We start from the raw sequence: 27,706 nt of genomic DNA, 5'->3' as shown, positions 1-27,706 counted from the left end.
GGGGTGAGTGGATGTTTCTCAATGTCCTGCTTCTTAACAGCATCTGTTGTGGTTCAAGAAGCAGGAGATCCCAGGAACGACTAAAGGGAGGGGGAGGGGGGGCGACAAGTCACCTAAAAGTGATCGGGTGGCTCTACAGCCCTCCAAATAATTTTTCAAAGCTGGAAGTTAAAAACAAACAAGTTCTGGACATCCTAGACACTGCTGCCAATCAAATTCTGAGACGAGAGTGCGGAGGGCATGGCTGAGCCGCATTGTCCGTGTCTATAGCCCATCTCATCTGAAGAAAGAGCCAAAAATGATAAAAACTTGCAACACTATACATATGTTTTTTACATGTTCACAACTGATGCTGAAAGTCTGGACTCATCATGGCAGACGTCTATTCCAGGAGTAAAAGGAAAAACTGAAGAGATGCAGTGCAATAAGATGGAAACAAAAACTTTATTAAATACTCCTAAATTAACAAGTACATCAAGATGAGAATGTTTATAGAAGGTTTGTGTCTGGAGAACAAAGTTTTGTCTTTAAGAAGATGGATCATTAAAGTTGTAAGTACACTTTTCCATTCTGTTTGTAGAATGCACTTTTTCCACATCTGTTGGTAGCACTCAGGGAATTCGGACTCAATCCAGACGATTACATTGTTAAGCCCCTGAATGCCTTGATTGTCCATAATATTTATTGGTTTGAGGATAACCTCTGAATGGCATAGTGTGGAAAAGAAGAAGAAGAAGAAGTACATTATGAAATATTACATTTTAACACTAAGTAAACCTAAGAAAAGTGTTGTAAGTGACAGCCACAATCAGATAATGACAGTAATTTACTCTGTCTTTGGGGGGGGGGGGGGGGGTGTGACTACTCTGGGCTTTATATGAGAATATGCCATAGCACATAGCTACTTGGATTGCACCAATACCCTTTTTTGCCAGCAAGTACAGATACCCTTGCGGTGCAATTTGAGCCCATACAAAATGAATGGGCTGAATTCACACTGCAAACAACTGCATGCGATTTGAACAGGAATGCAGTGGGATTTTTGTCCGCATCGCATGCAGCTTCCCCCACCGCTCCCACATAAACCCAGGCTTGTCAGTGACTTCTTTGCAGTGCAATTTGAGCCCATTTAATTTTTTGGGGTTCAAATCGCATCGCAAAAGGTATCGGCTTTAGGTATCAGAGCATTTGCACGAGTACTTGTGCAAATGCTCAGTATCAGTACCAATATCAGTGCAACCCTAAAAGCTACCAATCAAATTAGTCAGATTACATCGAGGAGCTAAAAGCAAATATTTGCTTGCCTTAGGTTATGGCAGCCTACTAAACTGAAAGGCCTGTTTTACACAGGCTTCAGTTTGTATAAGAGCAATGTGAACAGCAAACTTTGACAAAGCATTTAAAAGCTCCAACAAAGCTTGCCGAAAGCTTTGCAAAGTTCCATTCAGCTCCAGCTTGTAAATATTGAATACAGATCCTAATGGGAGTGATTATTGCCACTTCGTGAAGCCTGCTAGCAGCTTGCTTAAAATGGCAATCAGCACTCCCATTAAGATCGGTGTTCAACATTTACAAGCTGGAGCTGAATGAACACAGATCCTAATGGGAGTGTGGATTGCCATTTTAAGCAAGCTTCTAGCAGGCTTCACAGGCTGTCAACAAGTTGCAAGGAGTGCTGAAGCCTGTCAGCAGCTTGTTTAAAGTGGAAATCAGCAGTCCCATTAGGATCTGGATGCAATATTTACAAGCTGGAGCTGAATGGTACTTTAAAAGCTTCAAACAAAGCTTGCTAAAAGCTCTGCAAATGTTTTATCAAGTCTTGCCGTTCAAACTGAAGCCTGCGGGAAACAGGCCAAAAGGTAGCTATTATGTGCTCATGAATTCAGGCATTGCAGGAAATTATATACACAAAATGTACAACAAAAACACTCACAAAATATAAATAGGATCTTAAAGTGTATGTCAAGCCAAAAACATTTTTTTCTAGCTTTGGATAGAATAGGGAAGGGTGAAACCTCTTGTCAGATTTTTACCGCTATCTGGGGCTCCATTAGAGATAATTTACAGTCACTTCATGTCCTGCCAGAAAGTGAGAAGTTCTACTTCAGTAACAGGCAGAAAAGAAAAACTGTCAGGGGTCCTAGCCCTCCCTACTCCACTGAAACATTTGTATTGCTTCTGTCCTTAGACTAGGATATACTTCTGTAAATGGGCAAACATTGGTCAGTCTTTACGCCTTACACCCAGGAAGAAGCCTGTTCAGCCTATGCACATACACTAATCCTACACTAGACATTTCCAAAAATGCAAAAAGTCACTCTTGTAGATCTTAGAAGCTGAATAAGATGTCTGTACAATGTTCACATGTTGGCTGTTGTAGGTCCTAGAAGCACGATGGTAGTACTAGACGATGTTTTTACTGGTCAATGGTATTCCTAGTGGTGGTATTTGTAGATAATGGTATTACGCGATGCAAAATGTAATATACTCCACCTGCAGGACAACAGTGACAAATTAGACATAATAGCAGTCATACAGATAATTACAGTTTATAGCATTTTTTTACCCTCCCACTTTAAAGTGGTTGTAAACCCTCACATATACCCAGCGAAGTGACTGGCCTCAGGTTATCCACAGAGGAAACAAATCTTACACAAGTTGTACCCGTTTATCTGCAGTCTTCTCTACATCCATTTAAAGTGCTGAATTTTAAATCTCGTTTGAGAGTTCAGGAAAAAAAAAAAATTTGAACTTACACTGCAGAGCTCAGTGAGGAGAGGTCTGAGAGCTGATTGATTGAAGGCAATAGACAACCCCCCCTCCACACAGGAACAGAGCCCAGGCTGTTAATCTGCTGGAGCTCCCTCCTCTGTCACCTTTTTTCTCTTGGCATCAGGAAAACTTGTCATTCATGCTGATAGAGGAATGAAGCAGCAGACAGAAATGACACTCAAAGTGGATGTAAACCCAATTCATGAAATTTGTTATCCCTCTTCAAAGCACTGTCCTGTAGCGGTCTCCTGCTCCATTCTTCTATCAGCCTGACAACTCCCAACAAGCTCTCCTTCACATATGATAAAAGCAGCCTGAGTTTTGTGTTGAGGAGGATGCTATAAATAGATGAGCAGAGCCCTGAAAGTCTCCACCTATGAGGAGAGGGGTTGTGTGCATTTCTTCCAATCGGCTTTCTTGGCTGTATGCCAAGGCTTCACTGCAGTGCTAACCAGGAAAATCTAACATGATCTGAACTTTCTAAACAGTATATGAAGACAGCAGATATACATGTAAAACTTATGTAGGGAGATTTGTTTCATCTCTATCATCTGAGGCTGTTCACTTCACTGGGTATATCTGAAGGTTTAAATCCACTTTAATGCTCTGGGTTGAGTCAAGTACACATTATAGAAGAGTATGCTTTGTTCATATTTCACATCTGAGGTTTACCACCATGGAAAAAAAAAAAAAAAAAAAAAACAAAAAAAACAAAAAACTGATTGCAGCCATTACTAGTAAATAAAAAAAATCCATAAAAATATCCCACATAGTTTGTAGACGCTATAATGTTTGTGCAAACCAATTGATATACACTTATTGGGATTTTTTTTTTTTTTACCAAAAATATGTAGCAGAATACATATTGTGAATTGGGTGACACTCGTGCCTTGGTAATGTGGTACGGCTGCGTCTGGCCGCTGCTGTGTATACTGGCCCCTTGCAAAGGGGAACAAAATGTGGTTATTGATCTAACTAGACTGCGCTTCCCTCACACCACCTCTATCTAATGAAAACTATAAACTTAATCAATGAATTACACTGGTAAATATCGATATCACAATTGTGACTGAGTGGCAAATATAAATTAATAACTCTAATATTACATAAAATTTATAGAAATAGTGATTTGATTTATACAATATTGTCCAGTGAATAGTGTCTGGTAAAAACCATAAAGGGATAGGCAATAAAAAAAAGAAAAAAAAAAAACAAACTTACCAGAAATCCTTGTTGCTAGGCAGTCTTCCTAAGCTGCCTCTTCCTATTCCACGGCGCTTCCCCCTCTTCAGCGAACGGCCCCGTTGCATTCTGGGACATGTGAGCCCAAGAACACAACAGGGCCATTCACAAAGCGTCGCGGGACTCGCACATGCGCAGTAGGAAACAGGCAGTGAAGCTGCAAGGCTCCACTGCCTGTTTCCCTTCGTTAAGATGGCGGCGCTGGCAGCCGATCCGATAGACGGATCAGCCTCGGGGGGCCAACATCGCGAGCTCGCTGGACAGGCAAGTGTCCTTATTAAAAGTCAGCAGCTACAGTGTTTGTAGCTGCTGACAAAATAAAAAAAAAAAAAAAACCCACACACCACATCTCGGCCGGAACACCGCTTTAAGTTGTAAGGGCCAGGTTTTACATTGGAATTTATGAATAAAGCTGCAGTCTTAGTAATTTTGGCTCATCTCGGTTTCACAATCTGCTATACAACTTTCACAAAGCACTGCTGTCCGTGAAAAAAACCCAAAACTAAATGACTACCCAGAACAATGACTGTGCATTTCGGCTGAAGTAAGCCGTAGGGGGGGCATGCCTTCATCTTATCGCAGTTCACTGCAGCACACTTCCGGACTGCGTTGCCATGTGAACAGGGCACATAAAAAGCAATTGTTTTCTAGGTGTCCTAGTGGTGACTGCCATTTTTCCAGTGCATTAGAGTGAATGAGCCCTTATGACTTACCCGATGGTTGGCTTGGTTGAGGGGCCATCCCTGATGACGAGGATGATGATGAATTTTGTGGCATCGAATTAGTTGAGGCTGCTGGTTGATCTTTAGAAGAAGTTGGAATGGCAACATATACCGGAGAGGACGTCTTCCTGTGCTTAATATCAGGTCGAAATTCCCAGTCTTAAAAAAAAAAAAAAAAAAAAAAAAGGGAAGGGGTTATAGTGTTTAATCCAGATGGAGGAAAAAAATAAAAAAAGCAGAAACAAACAGTCAGACACAATAAGCACACCCTACAGATTAGATTTGCATTGTACACTGCAGAGATTAATTTGGATTATCCAATACTCAAGACTATGAATTCTCAGGTAATACTATATCTGCAGATATGAAGATCTATAGATTTGGCATTGTTGTACAATACTAATTGGAACATACATGTAGGAAGCAATTTACAGATTGGTCATGACCAGATCTAGAGTGCTGGGGTGGGCTATGCCCCCCCAGATTTCAGTGACACTTTTCACACAACACTGAAGAAATGACACACCGTGCAGGTTTAGGAGATATTTGCCCCTCCACAGGTGATTCACCCCACCCCCACACCCCCCGGGCCTCTGCCCTACCAATTCCTGTACAATCCCCGGCTAACCCCTTGTACTACAAACTGCTGACCATGTCCTCTGCCATGCTGATCCCCTGTACAATGCCCTGCTGAATACCCATTCTCTGCCTGACATTTTTTACTGCAACCCCACATCAGACAGGCTAGATCCGGCCCCCCCCAAGATTGGTACTAAAATGGCTCAATCTACTGCTATACTTGCTACATGTAGGTACACATTTAATGTAGACATACTTAGAAAACACTTTTTAAATGTAAAATGAAGCAGGTTTGGATTCCACACTGGGTTGGTTAGGCTGGATTCACACCTATGCATTTTTAGTGCTTTTTGCATTTTGCAGATTTGCACTAAAGAACATGTTCCATAGGAAACCATGCTGAATGGACTGTAGTACAAATCTGCAAAATGCAAAAAGCACTAAAAATGCATAGGTGTGAATCCAGCCTTACAGCTCTGTGAAACTCCGGTGCAGGCATTTTCTTCCACTCTACACTTGACTGAACTCTGCTCTTCATTTAAGACTTTGTCACTGACTGAAGCAACGTTTTTATAAATTTCTAGGAGGTTGCGCAACAATGGATCCTCAATAGATTAATCTGAAGGGGGACTTCTCTAATGAAACCAGAGGCTCAGGTAAAAAGCTAGCAGCAACTGTTAAGGCTTGTTAACATAAGCTTTGCCCTCTGAACAATCTGGTGGATCACTTTTCAGAGGATGTTTGACAGGAGATGAGGGGACATTATGTTGCCTTCTCACCACCTGTTTCAGCCCCTTAAAAACAGCAACTCTGGCAAGTTTACACCCCCCTTTGCTGCCTTTCCAGCTTAAAGGGGAAGGGGTTGCAGTGCAGTAAAAACGCAGTTCAACCAAGCGTTTTATCGATGTTATTCACAGAGGGAAATTTAGAAATTACAGTGAACCATAAAAAGTACAATAGTGGCACACACTGTTATAACGATGATATTACATATACGAATCACAAAATGCAATATATGTCATGCAGGGGAAAAGTCCAGAGAAATAAACTGCTTTTCAATAGTTATATTAGTTTTAATCCATAGGAATATGAATCTTATAATGAGGGGCTTAGGGCCCTGAGAATTGTATCTCAACTATATACCTGGATGTTCCCGAGTGTGTTTTCTTTTAATCCGTTCTGCCTCTTCATAGTAGGGCTCTTTCTGCGCCTCGGTAAGTTTGCTCCATTCTTCTCCAAGCATCGCACTTATGAGTGCAAATTTAGTGTTTGGATTGGCTTTGGACAGAACTGGACGGTTAATTCGGGCCCAGAGCATGTATGCATTCATTGGGCGTTTAAGTCGTCCTTTCCTGTTGACTTCCAATTCGGTTGTTTCTAGAAGAAGAAGAATTTAATTATACCTGGGCCAGTCACAATTTATAGACTGTTAAATGATGATGATGTGCTTAATTTTGGACGGGGGGGGGGGGGGGGTTATTTTGTGCTAGCTGCATTTGGGTTGGTCTGGGTAAGCTCAGGGACTTTGGGTTTTTTTTTGTGTGTGAACAGCACTTTGATTTTTCTGGGCATGCTCAGAAAGTGTGTTTGAGTTAGTAATTTAAGGACATCCTTAACAGGTGTACCCACTTTGAAGTTCTGCCTCTAAACTGGGTGAACTTGCATTTTTTGTGTTTCATGGACTGTGCATGTGTTTTTAATTGCCTCATTAGCACGCAAACCTATGAAATATAAAGCTTGCAGATTTACTTTACACCAGCAGATGACATGGCTCCCCAAATCACTGACTGGAAACTTCCCACTGGACCTCATGCAACTTGGATTCTGTGCCTCTCCACTTCTCCTCCAGACTTTGGGATCTTGATTTAAAAAATAAAATGCAACATTTTCCACAGTCAGTGATGATTTGGGGAGCCATGTCATCTGCTGGTGTTGGTCAACTGTGTTTTATCATCAAGTCCAAAGTCTATGCAGCCCTCTACCAGGAAATTCTAGAGCACTTTATGCTTCCCTCTGCTGACCAGCTTTATGGAGATGCCGATTTCATTTTCCCAGCAGGACTTGGCACCTGCCCACACTGCCAAAAAGTACCAATACCTGGTTTAATGATCATGGAATCACTTGATTGGCCAGCAAGCTCGCCTGACCTAAACCCATAGAGAATCTGGGGGGGTATTGTCAAGAGGAAGATGAGACACCAGACCCAACAATTCAGATGAGCTGAAGGCCGCCACAGCAACCTGGACTTTCATAACACCTCAGGAGTGACACAGGCTGATTGCCTCCATTCTACGAAAAACATTGATGCAGTAATTCATGCAAAAAGGAGCCCCGACCAAGTGTTGAGTGCATACTATACTGCACTGTACACTTCTTTAAGCCAACATTTCTACATTCAAAATCCTTTTTTAAAGTCTTGTGTGATATTCTAACTTTCTGAGATTCAGAATTTTGGGTTTTCTCTAGCTGTAAGCCATAAATTAAAAAAGAAATGCTAGAAATATCACCGTGTGTAACGCATCTATATACACAATATGAGTTTCAGTTTTTGAATTGAATTACTGTAAGAAATTAACTTTTTGATGATGCACCTGTGTAATATTTTTTATATCTATATAGCTCCGATACCAGTTTAAGACAGAATACATGTATCAATACTTCGGTTTGACCAAAAAAAAAAAAAAAAAAAAAAAAAAAAAGAAGTGTAAGGGCCTAAATTTAGATACGGGTTTCCTTACTCATTATCCTACAGTTTGATGACTCTCCCTCCCCCCCCCCCCCCCCCCCCCCCCCTCCAGTCTATAGCTCTCCTTCGGTCTGATCTCACCAACTTTGCTAGTTTTATTACCATTGCCATGTAATATACATTTGTGTGCGTTTCTCTCCCCCGCCCTCTTTTTCACAAACAAAACACATTCTGCTAAAACTTGTGAATCAGTACTGCTTGGACCTTGATGAAGGTGACAAACCTTCATCAAGGTTGTCCTGAAAAATTGTATGCAAGTGCAAATAAAAAAAAAAAAATTAGTAATGTATTACAAACCATACTCAATCTTTGGGACAATGCAGAAATGTAAAGAATAGACTAGGTTTTTTTAGACTTGTGTACAGTTTCTCTCATGTGCACTTCTAAAGTTCTTGTCATTCTCCTGCACTGTATATTGCAGTCCATATGGACATCCTATTAAAGTCACGTGTATTTCTGCAAGTGATAAACATACATCTTTGAACATTTTCAATTTCCTGTGGATATAAACTCCAGTATTTTTTTCTAGGTGGATTACTGTGCTACACACAACTGGGGAAAAAAAAAAAAAAAACAAACACCACACACACACACACACACACACCACACACTCCACTACTACTGGGGAACACTGCCTCAACTAGTTTCATCTGTAATTAAACATCTTCAGGAAGGCGGAGTGCAGGCCAGCTTCTGGTTTTGAGGCGGCAGAGGCCATCTCAATCATAAGCGCCATGTACTTGGTGCCAGTCCTTACTAACATGTGAGTGTGGTGTAATTGTAAGGTTTTATATGGTTTAATAAACTCAGCTGCTTTGCGCAGTTAACCTTTTTCCGGATACGGTTTTTGGAGTGGTGGTATTGAAAGGAATCGCATTCTGGTACATGTGGATGGTCAAGTTGGTGACAAGACACAGTGGGTCCAAAAACAAAAAAAAAAAACAAAAACAAAAACAAAAAGCGCAGCGAGACCCATCTAGTAATATAGAAGGTCCATCTATTGTGGTGAGTGCACATCCGTGTGGGGTCACTTGGGGCACCTGGAAGTGGTCACGTGTTTATCTGTTACTACAGCAGCTGTTCTCTTACCATTGGTTTTTTTAAGCAATAATTTATTGAATGGGACTTACTGATACATTGGACATTGGACATTAGTTGTATTTTTTGAGTGCTATTTATATTTTTGTACTTCTATGTAAAGGGTTCAGTAATCTTGATTATATACATACATACATACACACTTATAGGGTTCCCTTCATTTTGGTTTTGCCTGTGGCGCAGGGTTTTCATTGTTATTTAGTGGTTGTGATGAAGCAAAATGATACAAGATTTAAGGATTTAGTTATATCCTAGGAAATGGCACGTCCTTCATTAGCAGGAAAACTAGCCGCTGCAGCCACACGTCAGATGGAGCCAGGGGCAAATTCTGAGGAAGAGAAGGTTTTGGTGTCTTCCGCATTCTCTGATTTTTCAGTAATCATGCCTTCTATTATAGCAGTTAGAGAGGCCATTCAATGGGAAGAGGCTACAGAGCCTCCAGCAAACTCAGAAATATTTTCCTCATCTCAAAAAGGAAAACTCCCATGTTTCCATTATTGGAAGAGATTAGAGACCTTATTCTGGAGAAATGAAGAGGTTTGATAATAAGCAGAAGGCACAGAATAATTTTTACAAGTTATACCCTTTCGGATTGTGATGCACAGCTCTTTGATGCTGCTGCAGCATTGGACGCATCTGATAAGGATAGCCAGAAACATCACGTCCTCTAGGAGGTAAAGTAATATCCATCAGGAATGTTCTGAATCACTGCGGCTCTGAAGAAAAAACATTAGGCAGCAGGAGGGGCTTACAAGGCGACAGCTGTTGCTATCGCTAGGCAAACTAGGCAGCCACCTAGGGTGCAGCCACAGCAGCTGGATCACTATATACAGGATCTCGCAATGCTGTCCCGGATACCCCGTCCAGAGGAAGTGGACCTTGTCCGGTCTCAGTTTTTCTCCACCAGAGAGGCAGTGAAGTCTTCTGGATCGGCACACCAGCTCCGGAACAGGGGATCCGACTCCATCCTGGCACAGAGACACCAACTTCTGCCCCAGCCAATCCCTGCTTAATGCAGAACACGGAGCCATGCACTGCACTCTGGGAGATGCAGTCCTCCATGGCCCTCATACTGCTCTGTGTAGGGGCAGCCGGCACAGCTCCAAACTACATTCCCAGAATGCAATGGTTTGTATGGAGAAAATTTTACTCAAAACGGCAAAAAAAAAAAAAAAAAAAAAAAAAAAACACACTTTTTGAAAACTTCGTGAGGGAGTGGTCAAGCAGAAGGGCAGGTGTGTCACATGTCAAGGCAAAGCTACTACATCCCAGATATCAGAGGATGAGGTACAGAACGGTATGTGTGCACAAGGCATGTAGAGACCCCAGAAAAACATAGGAGAATGGAGGACTGCTGAATACATGGAGTGTGCTGCGAGTATAGGGGGTGTATGGGAGATGCACGGAGTGTGCTCATATTAAATAATTTTCTGCAGTTTCAAATTTTGAATTTTTTTTGGGGGGGGTGCAAGTAGCTGGTCTTGCCTAGGGCACAGAACAGTCTAGCACCGGCACTGCAAGGCAGCCGCAGGAATCACTTCAGTGTCCAGATTTGCCAGATGTTGGATTAAAAAAAAAAAAAAAATATTGAAACAGCTCTGAGACAAGGCAGAAATAGAAAAAGGAAGTTTGCTGCAAAGGGTGCCATCCAACAGAAATCAAGAGATATATGAGCGAAGAGGTTGGAAGGACTCGCAAGCTACTTTCGTAAAGGCAGCAAAGTCAAAAGCAGCAACTGCTGCTCAGAATTAACCAGAAGTCTTTAGACTCTTTGTTGGGGGGGTTGACCGATATCTTTTTTTTTTCAGGCAGATGCAGATACCGATTTTTCAGCTGCTTTTCAGGTCGATATCAGGTGCTGATATTCTGTACATCACCATCACCTGCCACCATGATGCAGCATGTCGCTACTTACACTACTTCTGGCAGCCTCTCCCCAGTGGCGTCTGAGCGGGTAAACTTCCACATGCGGGTGGGCAGTGACGTAACCATCTCTCTGCTAGCCCGTGGCTGCAGCTCTGTCAAGAGCAGCCTTCGCAGCCCTGCTGTAGGGCAGAACAGTGGTGATGCAAGGAGGGCAGTGAGAGATGTCATCTCTGCTGCCCGCCACAGCGCTGACAGATTGGCAGAGACTGCAGTGAGCCCCGCACAGGGACAGGGGGAGGAGGTCTGACCAATATCGGAATGTTTGACCGATAATTTGAAAAAGAACCAGTTACACTTACCGGTAACGGTGTTTCTGGGAAGTCTTCCAGGACTGCACCCTGAGAGATGACTGGTCCACCTGACAGGAAACACAATCAATCAAGAGGTTAAAGGCCCCCGCCCCTCCCGATGCTCCTCAGTTGTGACAAAGTATTGACCCACACCAGTGCACGAGAGTGAAAAACATAACCACCACCACACTCTAAACATTACATGTTTCCTAAATAGAACGGGTGGGAAGTAGGCCTGCCGTCCTGGAAGACATCCCAGAAACACCGTTACCGGTAAGTGTAACTGGTTCTTTTCTCAAGTCATCTTCCAGGACGGCACCCTGAGAGAAGAGCAAGTAGCTCAGGACTACCTTTAGGGTGGGACCACCGCTTGCAGGACCTTCCTGCCAAATGCCAGGTCCTGAGGAGATGGTAACTCCACTCTATAATGCAGGGATGTCCAAACTACGGCCCTCCAGCTGTTGCGGAACTACACTTCCCATGAGGCATTGTAAAACTCTGACATTCACAGACATGACTAGGCATGATGGGAGTTGTAGTTCCTTAACAACTGGAGGGCCATAGTTTGGACACCACTGCTATAATGCCTCAGGAACGTGTTCTGGCTTGACCATGTAGCGGCTCTACATATCTGCTTCACTGAAGCTCCGGCCCTTTCCGCCCAGGAGGTTGCCAGAGATTGCGTGGAATGCGCTCTAAGATTTTTGGAGCTGCTTTACCTGACTGCTCATAGGCTAACGAAATGGTATGTTTAATCCATCTAGCTATAGAAGCCTTGGATGCCTGTTGGCCCTTCTTTTGGCCAGAAAAATTAACTAAAAGATGGCTGGACCTTCTGAATTCCTTAACCCTTTCTAGGTAGGATAATAAACAGCGTCTGACGTCCAGACAATGAAAAGAAACTTCCCCTTCACTTTTGGGGTTACTACAAAAGGAAGGCAGCACCACTTCTTGAGTCCTATGGAACTTTGATGCTACCTTAGGGAGGTACAGGGGGTCCTGCCTAAGTATAACCCTGTCCTCGAATAAAGAAAAAAAATGGTTCTTTAATAGAAAAAGCTTGAATGTCACCTACTCTCCTAGCTGAGGTGATTGCTAGTAAAAAGGCTAATTTAAAGGTCAGGATCGTGACATTTGAACAGGGGACAACCTCTCCCTGACCAAGAGAAATCTCTTGATCAGGGGGTGTAATGCCAAACGTTTCTCAAGGAAACAGGACAGGGCTGAAACCTGCGCCTTAAGGGTCTTGGTTGCCAAACCTAGATCTGCTCCATCCTGGAGAAATTCTAAGATAGCAGGGATCTCTCTGAGAAGTCCCTCTCTCCTGGCACCAGCGAGAGAAAATCGCCCAGGTCTTGGCGTAAATACGCCTTGTGACTGGCTTGCTACTAAGGAGCAGTGTATCCACTACTCTGTCCGACAGCCCCTTCTCCCGCAGGTTCTGCCTTTCAAGAGCCAGGCTGTCAGCTTGAAGAAGCTGGGGTCTGGGTGGCGGACTGGACCCTGAAGGAGAAGGTTGCCCCGGACCGGGGAGGTGAAGCGGTGGGGCTATGGACCAACCCTGCAGGTTAGAAAACCAGGCTCTTGGGCCACCAAAAAGAACTAGAGCTATTAGAATCAATTTGCTTTCCTAGAGGAACAGTTTTTGAAGGACCCTCGGAATTAGTCCCAGAGGGGGAAAGGCATAGGCCAGTCAGAAGTCCCAGACCTGCGCCAATGCATCTTTCCCCTCTGAGCCTCTCTCTCGAGCAAGGGAAAATAATCTCTTTATCCTTCTGCTTTTCCTGCGGGCAAAGAGATCTATCTCTGGAACGCCGAATTGCCGACTTACCAGGCAAAAGACCTCTGGATTCAGTTCCCATTCCCCCTGCAGAATCGGCTGCCGACTGAGATAGTCTGCCTCTACATTTAACATCCCCTTTATGTGGGCTGCGGAAATGGAAGGAATCCGACTTTCCGCCCAGGACAGGATCTCTGCTGATAGGGATAGGAGTGTTGTGGATCTGGTACCCCCCTGATGATTCAGAAACGCCACAGCCGTGGCATTGTCTGACAAGACCTGCACCTCCAGGCCCCTGATCCTTCCTTCGAAAGCCTTAAGTGCTTCTCCTATGGCGAACAGTTCTCGAAAATTGAAGGAGGCCTTTGTTCTGAATCCCAGGATCCCTGAGCTATTAGATCCTCCAGGTGGGCTCCCTACCCCCAGGAACTTGCATCTGTAGTGATCCTGAGAGGCTGAAGTTGGCTCCAAAGAAGGCCCCCTTGAAGCCTCTGAGAAAGCAGCCACCAGTGAAGGGAGTTCTTTACTTCGACCGGGATGGCCATCTATATGTCCAGAGAGTCTCTTTTCCTGTCCCAAGAGGATAGAAGAAAGTGCTGGAGGGGCCTGGAGTGTAGCTGTGCCCAAGGAACTGCTGGGATAGCTGACGTCATTAGACCCAGAACTCTCATGATACCTCTGTAGGAGATAGTACTTGCCTCTAACAGCGACGTGACCGCTGATATGAGGCCCCCTACCTTGCCCTGAGGAAGAACTAACTTTTGTTCTGAGGAGTCCACCAGGAAACCCAGATACAGCTTTGTCTGAGCAGGAGTAAGCGAGGACTTTTCCTTGCTGACAATCCATCCCAGGGCTTCTAAGGTCTCCATTACTCTGGATAGATCCAGAAGTAGTTGATCCCGACTTAAACTGTAAATCAAAATGTCGTCCAGGTAGGGAATCAATGCCACTCCCTGGAGGTGCAGAAAAGCCACCACCTCTGCCATGACCTTTGTAAAGACTCTCGGACTGGATGCCAGTCCAAAGGGGAGGGCTGTGAACTGCCAGTGTTGCACTCCCTCTGGAGAGGCGATCGCAAATCTCAGGAAGCTTTGATGGCCCTGAAAAATGGGGACATGAAGGTAGGCGTCTTTTAAATCCAAGGTCACCATAAACACTTCGAGGAGATGTCTCCTGAGGGAATAGACACTCTCCATGCGGAACTTCTAGTAAAGAAGAAAAACATTGAGGTTCCTTAGATTTATAATAAGACGATACCTTCCTGAGGGTTTTGGTACCACGAAAATGTGGGAATAAAACCCGACCATGCTCGTCCGCTGGAACAGGTATTATAACCTCCTGACTGGCCAGCTCCCCTTTATTCTGAAGGATTCCTACCACCTTGCAGGGATTCCTAGGAAGGCAGGTCAAGAGAAACTTGGGGGGTGGAGGGGAGAGAAACTCCAATCTGTAACCCTCTCTTATGATCCGAAGTACAAAGGGGCTTTGGGTGATCCTTTCCCACTGAGAGGCAAAGTGGGAAAGTCTGCCCCCTACCGGAAAGTCATTTGGGGGTCTTGTCAACTGACTTCTGGCTGGAAAAGGGAACGCCAGTTCTTTGTTTGTCTTTTCCTGCACCCCAAAGTCTATTAGGGGAGACCTTTTTCTCGGAGAAGCGATTCTTTGCCTGGGGGCCACGAAAAAAACACTTCCTCTCTCCTAGGTTTGGTAGGAAATTTTTTCCCCTTCTCGGTAGATCTGGCTAGAGCCTGATCTAGGCCAGCACCAAAAAGGAGCGTCCCTTCAAAAGGGAGACCACATAGATGGGCTTTTGGATGAGCTATCCACATCCCAGGTTTTAACCCAGAGGGCTCGCCTGGCTGAGTTTAGTAAGGCACCTGTCTTAGCGGTTGTACGCACTGTCTCAACCGCAGCATCTGCTAAATATGCGACAGCATTCCCTATGACCTCCAGAGAATCCAGGACCTCCTTGGATTTTGAGGTTTGGGATACGTGGTCCATTAATTTACAGACCCACGTGTCGGCATTCCTTGCGATGCAAGCTGAGGCCAATGCGGGGCTCATAGCCGCAGCGTTAGCTTCCCAGGCTCTGCGTAAAATGGTTTCAGCCCTGCGATCCATTTGATCCTTTAAATTACCAGTATCTTCAAAGGAAAGATCCGACTGCTTAGAGACCTGTGCTAAGGAGGCGTCTAGTCTAGGAGTTTTGAAAAACTTTTCCTCATTCTCCTCAGAGAAGGGGCATCTACGCTTCCAGGTTTTATATTTCAGAAGCCTTCTTCTGGTTCTTTCCATTCCCTTAAGATGACTTAAGGGCGGAATGTACCGGAAGGACCCTGGCCTGAGGTTTAATCAAGCCTCTATACATCCAATCCTGAGCGGAAACCTGTGCAGCAGGCTCCTTAATCTCTTCTGAGGCATAAATAGCTTTCAGAAGATCTTCCATGTCGTCGGCAGAAAATATATGTCTGCTAGACCTGGATTCCTCCCTCCCATCCTCCTCTTGGCTGTCCACCACCCCTTCATCAGAAAACTCCTGATTAGGAACTTCTAAATCATACTCTTCCTCTGAATCGTGGGGGAGTGGATACTTCAGTACCTCCGCCCGATACCTCCTAGAGGAGGCGGAGCTCTCCTGGGAAGAGGCATCCTTACTAGAGTGAGCCTCTGAATCCCTAGGCTTAAGGGTGGCCTGAAAAGACTTTAAAGGTGGACAGCATCTCAGTTTGCACAGTAAGGAATTCCTTCATTATCTGAGATTTCTCCTTCCCTGTCAACTTCTGTATGCATTTAAAACAGAAGGGCTTTGGATGTTCTGGGGGTAGCCTGTCATTACAGTTCCCACATCGTTTAGAGCGGGTGGAGGATTTCACAGGACGGCTGGCAACCTCACGGGCAATAGCGTCGTCCCCTGAAAAAAAAAAAAAACACACACACAGGCATACACTGAGAGTCGGAGGAGAAGAGTTGGGGTACCCTCCCCCTCTAAACCTCCAAAGGCCGGTCAGACTCACCCCCTCTGGTCTCTTCCATGGCCGTAGACCCTGCAGGTCTCTCCTTCTCATGTTCCATGCTACTTCCAATCTCTCCCTGGAGGTGCTGCATACAGGAACGCAGAGGAGACATGGGCGCCTGTTCCCTGTGGCTTTTTATATCCTCTGTATGCTGGCTGCAACTCGCCACCGCCATCTTGCCGAAGACAGGAAGCGATACTGGACCTGAGGTCACTTCCTGCTGCAGCACTCCCACTCCCTCCTCTTAGAGGAGGAAGTGATGTCATTTCCTGATCTTCAGGAAAATGGCGCTGAGCTACACTCAGCAAGCCTGGAAAAAAAGCTCTCCATGCAGAGCTTCTTGCCGCGCGACCCCCGTGAATGGTCAGTCGACGGACGGCAGCCCTGGCCAGACCCCAGAACGGGTCCCAGACCCACCTCCTGTGGTCTTGTAGCCAGTAGAAGGAAAACCACCAACTCCTGCAACTGCGCGGCCTCCGCACAGGTAAGGAAGGGCAACAGGAAATTTGGCCCCTGAAGTTCTGGGTACACCACTGCACCCAGGGTTCTTCAGCACTCGGGGGGGCTCTTCCATGGAAAGAAGCACGGTCACTGACCAGGGTCCCGCTTCTGCTGCCTCTCCCCCCCGAGACACGGATTGGGAAAACCCCCCAGGAAGGATGAGAACCATCCGGCCGGACCCAGCGGCTTCCCAGGCATTTGGTCCGGCTCCCAGGGGGAGACCACCAGCCCCAGGCTTTTAGGTCAACAGAAAAATAACAAACGGTTTCGCTGTGGGGAAACAATCAAAAACTGAGGAGCATCGGGAGGGGCGGGGGCCTTTAACCTCTTGATTGATTGTTTCCTGTCAGGTGGACCAGTCATCTCTCAGGGTGCTGTCCTGGAAGACGACTTGAGAAAATTTGAATATTGGCCACCGATAATCGGTCGACCCCTACTACTTGTTCACCGAGGAATGTGAATTCTAGAATAAGGGTATTCACTCATGTTTGAGTAGAACATACATAAAGGTGTTGGTGGCCATTTTGGCTTCACTGCAAGAGCAAGTTCTGCATTATCTGGATGACATCCTGATATCTCAATTCAAGGAGACACCATTGGTTAGGTTATCAAGCAGGACAATAGTCAGTTGGTGCCCAGCCAAGAAATTGTGTATTTGGGGGCACTTTTCAACCACCCAGAGGCAGTCAGTGTTTCTTCCTCCAGAAAAGATTCCAGTCATTAGATGGAAAGTAAAAAAGACCTACGCAAGTCAATCCATGCGAGTTCAGAGTGGCTCAACCTCCTAGGGGCCTTTTCCTCGTGCATTCTGATGGTCAAGTGAGCTCATTGGCACCTTCGGATATGTCATCAGTGATTTCTGTCTGAGTTGAGGAAAGCTTGGTCTCAGAGGATAATCCTTACCTCAAGATTAAATCCAGCCTTTGCTGGTTGACAAAGTTCCAAAATCTTCAAGATCACTTCCACCTTGGCCCTATCTGCTGGACTATTCTTACATCTAAAGTGAGTCAGCTAGGTTGAGACAGCCAATGCTGAGAAAGAAAAAATAGTTCAGGGGAGATGGCACTTGGAGAATAGTATTCAACATTCTGGACTCAGGTCCGTTCTCTTTTATAGCGTTAAAATAGTCCCGTGGGTTGAATGGTGGTAGAGCAACCAACCATATGTATGCTGCCAAGGATAGGCACCAGGAAAAGAAAAATGATAAGTATTTGATTTTCCATGTTCGTAATATACAGGTAAGTTCAGGAGTACACTAGCGTGAAGGTAAATGTCAGTAGTAGCAATCATGTTCTTGTATGTATTGTATTTATTAATGACTAATAACCGATACAATATAGAAAATTATTAGTGTTGTGGAAACAAGAAAATTCAGACAGGTGTAGAACATAACTCCTTCAATTGACATGAATTTCCCACAGCAAAAATTGCTCCTTTTTCAGAGATTAGCATTTATTGAATTCCAGAACAGATGACAAAATCCAACAGAGTACTTGCAAAATATACAATAATCGGAAGCCTTTGGCTTCCATGTATGCACTACAGTAATGCATACTATATCTTAGATCAGTGGTCTCCAAACCGTGGCCCTTTGCTTGCTCTTATGTGGCTCTTGGGGCACTATTCAACTGATACAAAACATTATTCCCCTCCACTGACACCAACCACGGGGCACTGTCAGTGTTCCCTCCACGCTGACACCAACCATGGGGCACTGTCCCACCGCTAACACAAATGGGGCAATATCCCCCCACCAACATCAATAATGAGGCACTTGGTTTAGAAAGTTTGGAGACCCCGGTCTTAGATCATTCCTAGATCATAATCCCTTTCTTAAAGCTGTAATAAAAGCCCAAACCAAAAATATATTTAATTTTGCAGCTTACCAAACATTGGATGAGGTGTCTGCATCAGTTTTCGTTTCGTTGGCTTTCTGTCCCCCTCTGTTTTTAGTTGGTCTTGGCCAATAACACCTCCTGTATTAGAGTGCACCCACTCTGGATGAATGATCACAGGAGGCACAGCAGACAGCAGCACTGTCAGTCTGGGGGGAGGGTAGTGTTAAATGTATTAGCAGATTTAAATGCACTATTGAATTGAAGCCAAACTCCAGCTCACACTTTATAATAATAAGTTATAGCTAGTTACAACAAGCAGTTTTTCCCTTTGGGATAAATGTTTTATATGCACACAAACTGATCATTTTAAGCACCCCTGCTAGTGTTAAATAGTTTGTCTCATCCATGTAAACTGATACATTCTGCTGGAGAACTTATGCTTTTGAAAACAGACTTACTGGCTGGATCACCAAAAAAGAAAATGAATGCAGCTATCACAAAAGAAATGGTAAGCTGCAAAATAAAGGTTTGCATTTAAAACAGCTAAAACTTCCCCGTGAAATACCAGTGACCAACCCTGGAGGGGTTTCTGATTGGCTGACCAAACATTTTCAACCTTGTTGTTAAACAAGATCAAAAAGACCCTACTTGCAGTTACTGAAAACAATTAGGCCTCATCCACCAGCACCATAACGTTTTTACTGAAATGAAAATTAGTACTAAAGCGCTGTGATAAAAATAAGTGACAAATTGTAAATCCAATACTCCAAGGTGCAAACAATTATTGTGCAAAAAATTATTAATAATGTGCAACAATTAAAAAAAGTTTTGAACTATTCTTTGAAAGATAACCAAATAATAAAAGCCGCAACTACATGAGTGTTATCCAGACACCTAAAAATACCTTAAATAAATAATAAATGGAAGTTGCGCTAGTATTAACCTTCCAAACAAAAAACAGTAAATAAATAAATATGCGTGCTTAAGTGATAAAATCATCAAAAGCCCAAAATACCAAATAATCCAAAGTGATTAAATATACAAAGATTCATCATTTCAATAAATTTACCAGTGAACTGTGCAAATAAAAAACCTAATTAGCACATACATGAACAATCTAAATTGAGTATCCAATCGATCCGGACAATCCCTTTGATGTTAATGACACTTGATATATTCTAGATTCCGCTGTATGATAAATAGATTAATCTAGATATATAAAATCCATGTACTGCAGTGCGATGTGTAGATTCAGCAGATAATTCTCATTTTCCCCAATACATGAAAAGGAAGAGATAAAAACATCATTGCGCAATGATCTTTATGTAAGAAATAATGTAGCACTGCTCAGAGTGCACTCACTTGACCCAAATGAAGTGATCGCCTGGAAAGAACAATCAGCCGCCTCAGAGCGGTGGATTCTCACACCGCTAGTGCCGTTGCTGACTTAGCCTCTGAAGCTGACGTCACTGACTCCTCCTACGCGTTGCGTCAACGACACGTGACTTTTTCAAGGAAAAAGTCACGTGTCATTGACGCAACGCATAGGAGGAGTCAGTGACGTCAGCAGCGGCACTAGCGGTGTGAGAATCCACCGCTCTGAGGCGGCTGATTGTTCTTTCCAGGCGATCACTTCATTTGGGTCAAGTGAGTGCACTCTGAGCAGTGCTACATTATTTCTTACATAAAGATCATTGCGCAATTATGTTTTTATCTCTTCCTTTTCATGTATTGGGGAAAATGAGAATTATCTGCTGAATCTACACATTGCACTGCAGTACATGGATTTTATATATCTAGATTAATCTATCATACAGCGGAATCTAGAATATATCAAGTGTCATTAACATCAAAGGGATTGTCCGGATCGATTGGATACTCAATTTAGATTGTTCATGTATGCGCTAATTAGGTTTTTTATTTGCACAGTTCACTGGTAAATTTATTGGAATGATGGAATGATGAATCTTTGTATATTTAATCACCTTGGATTATTTGGTTTTTTTGGGCTTTTGATGATTTTATCACTTAAGCACGCATATTTATTTATTTACCGTTTTTTGTTTGGAAGGTTAATACTAGCGCAACTTCCATTTATTATAACATTTTTACTGATGTAATTACACATGTGTTTTCTAGAAAAGTTCCTGCGTAATGATTAGTAAAACACTTGTGTATAGATGCATTTAAACGCACAAAGAAGCATATGCTTACATAATTAGTTTAATTTATGCCAAAGTATTCTTTACCATTTGTCTAGACATAAATTTAAGGTGGTTCTAAAGCCAAAACATTTCATTTTTTACTTTTGTGCACTCCTTGCATGAATGTAAAAAATGTTTAGGCATCAAATGTCGCCCCTCACCACCCCACCCCCCCCCGCCTTATACTTACCCGAGCCCTCATTCGATCCAGCACTGTGCAGTTCTGCAGCTTTTTTCTCCCCTCACTTCCAGGTCTCACTGGCTTTGCTGGGGCACTGGGAGCCATTGGCTCCCACTGCTGTCAATCAATGGCAGTGACAAGGGAGCAAGGGGTGGAGCAGAGTGCCGCTGTCTGTGTCAATGGACGCAGCAGTGGGGATCAGGAGCGAGCAGGCTAATGTGCCCCTATGGGAAGCAACTTCCCATGGGGGCACTGGACAGAGGGAGGGTCTACTAGCACCGGCGGGGGACCCAAGAAGAGGTTGCACAGAGCAGGCAAGTATAGAGGGGTTTTTTATTTTTATTTAAAAAAAAAATGTCCTTTACAATCACTGTAAACATGTATATATGTATTTATATGCGCAAGCCTGTAAAGTGCATGTTCTTAGATTTTTGGATTTTGTGTTACGGATCTGAACGTAGTTCATGTTTATGCACCTGTGCGAATGGCTCCATTGAAAGCAACGCTGCTGCATTCAGATCTATCATCAAAAGCACTTGTATGTATGTTTATTTTATGGCCGTGGGAATGAAGCCATAATACAAGTGGAACTTTAGTCAGAAAATTAAGTTATGCTAGATCACTTCAGGCTGGCCCCTTTTACAAGTATAGCTATGCAAAACATTAAAAATAAGTGCCTATACTGTATAAAATCCAGTAGTACGCTATCTCACCCTGCTCTGCACATGCCCAGGTACTCTCCATTTTAGGCACTGCTCAGATTGTAGAGGCTGATCTGCTGACAGCCTTAAAGTGGCGCTCCACCCAAAAGGGGAAGCTCTGCTTGTTCTGACCCCCCCTCCACTGCCTTTTTGGGGAGGAGCGGATACCTGGCAAAACCAGGTACCCGCTCCCACTTCCTGGTAAGATCGCCTAACGGAGATCATGAGGATCTATGAAACTTCTTGCCCGTCCTCCTTCCCCCTTGCTGCCTTCTGGGAGACACAAAGGTCCCAAATGACAGCGGGACCATTCGGAAAGCACAGCATGACTCGTGCATGGGCAGTAGGAAACAGACCGAAGCTGCAAGGCTTAACTTCCTGTTTAACTTAGTGAAGATTCCGGCGCCTCCACCCGATGGACGTATCAGCTAAGGGCACTGACACTGCTGGATTTGTGGACAGGCAAGTATCCTTATGTTAAAAAAAAAAAAAAAAAAAAAAAAAAAAAACCCACACGACAGCAGCTACAGTAGTTTTTTTTTTTTCTTTAAACAGGCTGGAACTCAGCTAAGGCCCTTTTTATACTGCTGTGACTTGACAGTCAAGCGATTTTAGCGCAATTTCGCAGCCGCGATTTTAGGGAATGCCTGTGTAAACTTGGTCTATAAACCTCAACTTGCATCAAAGTCGGACCAAAGTAGTACAGGGACTACCTTGAAGTCGGTGTGAAGGCGCACAGGTATGAATGGTTATCATTGGGAATCATGGGGCACGACTTGTCATGCAATTGATGTCCAAAGTCGCACAAGTGTGAAAGAAGCCTAAAGAGAAATCAAACCCTCCTATCATTTACAACCAAGGAAGCTGCATCTGTGTGATCTGCAACTGCCATGGTGCTGCACATGTGATCAGTTATGACACCAACCATTTAATGGTTTGAAAGTTTGGTTGAGGACACAAACAAATGTGACAGGTAGCAATCCTGGCATTCCAGGAATGGAACAGTTTGAGACGGCTAAATGGATGGGTTTAGTTCTGCTTTACTGCTGCACAGGGGCTCTGGGCTTCAGCAAAATGGCCGCCTCCAGAAAGAAGAAACCAGAGCAATGCTGGAGGCAATTTACAGCACAAACATTTTGGTAGCATAATTACTAACCGCTTCTTGACCAACCGCCGCAGTTATACTGCGGCAGGTTGGCTCCCCTGCGCGAGCCGTCGTAGCTATGAGTTGGCTTGGGGGTCGGGATAGACATGCGCACCTGCTGCGCAGCGAGATGCCGATGCTTGTGGCTGATGGTCGCAATGACGGCCGGCCATGAGCGATCGTGAGCAGGAGACACAGAACAAGGACTTGTGTGTAAACACGCACTTCCCTGTTATAACAGATTATGTGTCCCTTTTAGCTAGGAACCACGACCTGTCGCTTCCTCTAGTCAGTCCCTTCCCCCTTTGGTTAGAATCACCTCCTAGGGAACACAGTTAACCCCTTGATCGCCCCCTAGTGTTAACACCTTCACTGCCAGTGACATTTTTAAAGTAATCAATGCATTTCTTATAGCATTGATCGCTGTATACATGACAATGGTCCCAAAAATGTGTCAAAATTGTCCGATGTGTCCACCATAATGTCGCAGTCACGATAAAAATTGCAGATAACCACCATTACTAGTAAAAAAATAAATAAATAAAAATGCCATAAATCTATCCCGTATTTTGTAGGTGCTATAACTTTTGTTCAAACCAATCAATATACGCTTATTGCGATTTTTTTACCAAAATAAATGTAGAAGAATACATATCAGCCTAAACTAATTATTATAGCAAAAAGTACAAAATACGCTTTTTTCAAAATTGATGCTCTTTTTGTTTATAGCGCAAAAAATAAAAAACAGAGGCGATCAAATACCACCAAAAGAAAGCTCTATTTGTGGGGAAAAAAAAAAAAAAAAAGGACATCAATTTTGTTTGGGTACAACGTCGCACGACCGCGCAATTGTCACTTAAAGCGATGCAGTGCCGCATCACAAAAAGTGCTCTGGTCAGGAAGGGGGTAAATTCTTCCGGGGCTGAAGTGGTTAATATAGAATGTATGTTCCTTGCAAAAAAAAATAAAATAACTTCTTCTGAGTAAAGTTCCAAGTTAAGGTCATTACAGTGTTTACAAGGTAAAAGACAAGTGACCCTTTAAAATGTTATTCACCATAAACCAAGTACCCGATGAATATTTAAAATGACACTAAACTTTGTTTTTCTTTTTTTTAATCAAACATATCATACTTACCTCCAGTGTGCAGCTCGTTTTGCACAGAGTGGCCCTGAACCTCATCTTCTGGGGTCCCCCCGCGGCTCCTCCCCGCATTAGATATCACCCTAGGAGAAGCGCTCTGCCGAGGGAGGGGGGGTTAGCTTGCAGGCACGCTCCAGAGCCATTCATTTGTCGTCCATAGAAGCCGAATGTATGACTCGGCCCCGCCCCCCCCCCCCCCCCCAGGTCAGTGGATTTGATTAACAGCAGCGAGAGCCAATGGCTGCGCTGCTATCAATCCATCCAATCAGGATCCGAGACACCGCTTTTGCGTGTGTGCTCGTTCCCGGGGGACGAGACAGAGGGGGTACAGGAAAGTAAAACGGGGGCTTGGGGGGAGACACACTTCAACCATTACAGGAGGGTTTTCACCTCAATGCATAAAATACATTGAGGTGAAAAACCTTGAAGGTTTACAACCCCTTTAAGACCCCTCGTGTCTATTTTCCATATTAAATCAGCCGGAGTTTTAGAACCCTTACATCTATTTCTATACCATTTTGCCTACAGTTACTAAGCAAGGTATTTGCAGAGTAAAGAATCTGCCAATTCTATTAGTATAATGTATGTGTGGTACCAGCTGTCTGTGTCACATACATACATATGGTGTAGTACACAGAGTGGGGGAGGAGGAGGACCCCCCAGCAGGTGGTGGCCGCCATTTGTGGAGCTGCTCCAGTGATCAGTCTGGAGGGGACACTCAGAATATAAGAATGGGACGTTCTGGTCGGTATTATATAATAAGATCTGTATTGTAGGATTACTAATATTTGGTGTAACTATTCTACAGAAGAAGTGAAGTCAGCACTTGGTGTGAATCGTGTCACGTTTGGATATCATTCTATAAACACACATTTGAAGCATAACATTCACTGTTATCACTAGACATCGAACTCCTTCACATATCACAGATAACAGAGGACAATATTCATGTGTAGAATCAATTCTTTCTATAAATCTGCTTACCTCGGTTCTCTGATGATCTCATTTTTCTGACTTGTTTTCAAAATACCTCAGAGCTTCTCTTCCTGTTTCCGGCTTCCGCCTGACAACGTCCCTCTCGGATTGTAGTTCACGGAGCTAAATAGACACTACAATTCCCATGAATCATTGCGGTCCCTGTGGGCCTGTATAGGCGGGGCTGCTCAGTCACATGAATGTGCTTTTCAGTCCTCCCGCTTTGTGTGAATGGGGGGGGAGGGACAGAGCTGGGAAAAGGCAGTTGGTCTCCTAGTAACACAATAAATACAATAGAAATGGTGGCTTACAAGAGCAAAAATACACTGCAAAGTCCTACTATATACTGTACACACACACACACACATATATATATATAATATGCAATACACATATATATGTCTATAGATCACAGAACCAATGTCTTCTCACTCCCTCTCTGTATATCTTTATGTTGCTCACATTTCTCTCTATATATACAGTATCTAACAAAAGTGAGTACACCCCTCACATTTTTGTAAATATTTTATTATATCTTTTCATGTGACAACACTGAAGAAATGACACTTTGCTACAATGTAAAGTAGTGAGTGTACAGCTTGTATAATGCCCCGTACACACGGTCGGACATTGATCGGACATTCCAACAACAAAATCCATGGATTTTTTCCGACGGATGTTGGCTCAAACTTGTCTTGCATACACACGGTCACACAAAGTTGTCAGAAAATCCGATCATTCTGAACGTGGTGACGTAAAACACGTACATCAGGACTATAAATGGGGCAGTAGCCAATAGCTTTTGTTTCTTAATTTATTCTGAGCATGCGTGGCACTTTGTGTGCCGGATTTGTGTACACACGATCGGAAATTCCGACAACAGATTTTGTTGTCGGAAAATTTTATAGCAAGCTCTCAAACTTTGTGTGTCAGAAATTCCTATGGAAAATGTGTGATGGAGCCTACACACGGTCGGAATTTCCGACAACACGGTCCTATCACACATTTTCCGTCGAAAATCCTATCGTGTGTACAGGGCATAACAGTGTAAATTTGCTGTCCCCTCAAAATAACTCAACACACAGCCATTAATGTATAAACTGCTGGCAACAAAAGTGAGTACACCCCTAAGTGAAAATGTCCAAATTGGGCCCATTGTGTCAATATATTGTGTGGCCACCATTATTTTCCAGCACTGCCTTAACCCTCTTGGGCATGGAGTTCACCAGAGCTTCACAGGTTACCACTGGAGTCCTCTTCCACTCCTCCATGATGACATCATGGAGGTAGTGGATGTTAGAGACCTTGCGCTCCTCCACCTTCCATTTGAGGATGTCCCACAGATGCTCAATAGGGTTTAGGTCTGGAGACATGCTTGGCCAGTCCATCACCTTTACTCTCAGCTTCTTTAGCAAGGCCGTAGTCGTCTTGGAGGTGTGCTTGGGGTAGTTATCATGTTGGAATACTGCCCTGCTGCCCAGTCTTTGAAAGGAGGGGATCATGCTCTGGTTCAGTATGTCACAGTACCATAGTTGCCAACATTGTAAAAAAAAAAATGTGGGACACTTTTGTGGCTGTAGGTGGAGCCATACAATAATTAGGGGGCGGGGCATTCATTTGTAGGTGTGGCTTAGGTAAAATCTACAAGTGCGGCGCGGACGAAAAATGGGCGTGGTTTACGCGTCATAGTGGGCATGGCTTAAATGGGCGTGGCTCAAGAGGGCGTGGTTAGAGTCTGAGATGAATGAGGGATGGAGAGGGAAAGGGGGAGAGGGGGAGAGGGAAAGGGGGAGAGGGGGAGAGGGAAATGACGGGACAGCAGCCCCAGATCCTACACAATAAAAATATGTGTATTCTAGAAAGTTTAACAATCAGCAGATAAAGATACTCCAAACACCTGGTGTTAGCACTTCAATCATCCCGGCACCATGGTTGTTATGGTGTCAGGATGATTGAAGTGCATTATTTCTATTATTACATTGTAATATAAAATGAAATCATTCAACTCACCATAATGCAGAATCAGTGGGATCCCTGAGCGTGTCACTAGCCACGTCGCCTGCCACCAGCCGTCCGTCCTTGCATCAGGTGCCCCCAGCAGAGTCCGTCCTTGCATCAGGTGTCCCCAGCAGAGCCCCCCCTCACACCAGGAGTCTCCAACGGAGCCCCCCCTCACACCAGGTGCCCCCAGTGGAGCCCCCCCTCACACCAGGTGCCCCCAGCGGAGCCCCCCCTCACACCAGGTGCCCCCAGCGGAGCCCCCCCTCACACCAGGTGCCCCCAGCGGAGCCCCCCCCTCACACCAGGTGCCCCCAGCGGAGCCCCCCCTCACATCAGGTGTCCCCGGCAGAGCCTCCCTCACATCAGGTGTCCCCGGCAGAGCCCCCCCTCACATCAGGTGTTCCCTGCAGAGCCTCCCCTCACATCAGGTGTCCCCGGCAGAGCCACCCCTCACATCAGGTGTCCCCAGCGGAGCCCCCCCTCACATCAGGTGTCCCCGGCAGAGTCCCCCCTCACATCAGGTGTCCCCGGCAGAGCCCCCCCTCACATCAGGTGTCCCCGGCGGAGCACCCCCTCACATCAGGTGTCCCCGGCGGAGCCCCCCCTCACATCAGGTGTCCCCGGCGGAGCCCCCCCTCACATCAGGTGTCCCCGGCAGAGCCCCCCTCGCATCAGGTGTCCCCGGCAGAGCCCCCCCTCACATCAGGTGTCCCCGGCAGAGCCCCCCCTCACATCAGGTGTCCCCGGCAGAGCCCCCCCTCACATCAGGTGTCCCCGGCAGAGCCCCCCCTCACATCAGGTGTCCCCGGCGGAGCCCCCCCTCACATCAGGTGTCCCTGGCGGAGCCCC

General features: G+C 44.7%; 1 protein-coding gene across 2 annotated transcripts; it reads right to left on the bottom strand.

Moving 5' to 3' along the window:
- Window positions 1-425: 425 nt before the first annotated feature.
- On the bottom strand, window positions 426-25,024 carry LOC141105865 (transcription factor SOX-30-like). 2 transcript variants are annotated; one of them, XM_073596019.1, is made up of 5 exons: window positions 24,866-25,018; window positions 18,557-18,714; window positions 6,459-6,692; window positions 4,728-4,895; window positions 426-2,493 (listed from the first exon to the last, which is right to left on the bottom strand). In XM_073596019.1, exons 2-5 carry the CDS (start codon window positions 18,579-18,581, stop codon window positions 2,417-2,419), a joined length of 504 nt encoding a protein of 167 aa, XP_073452120.1. In that variant the 5' UTR covers window positions 18,582-18,714; window positions 24,866-25,018; the 3' UTR covers window positions 426-2,416. The 2 variants fall into 2 exon arrangements, with proteins under 2 accessions (XP_073452120.1, XP_073452121.1); XM_073596020.1 differs by lacking the exon at window positions 18,557-18,714 and having other exon boundaries at window positions 24,866-25,024.
- Window positions 25,025-27,706: the final 2,682 nt, after the last annotated feature.

This window comes from Aquarana catesbeiana, linkage group LG08 (assembly GCF_042186555.1).
Source record: "Aquarana catesbeiana isolate 2022-GZ linkage group LG08, ASM4218655v1, whole genome shotgun sequence".
NCBI lineage: Eukaryota > Metazoa > Chordata > Amphibia > Anura > Ranidae > Aquarana > Aquarana catesbeiana.
Note: the sequence above shows the minus strand (reverse complement) of the source record. Positions and strands in the feature narration are given on the sequence as shown.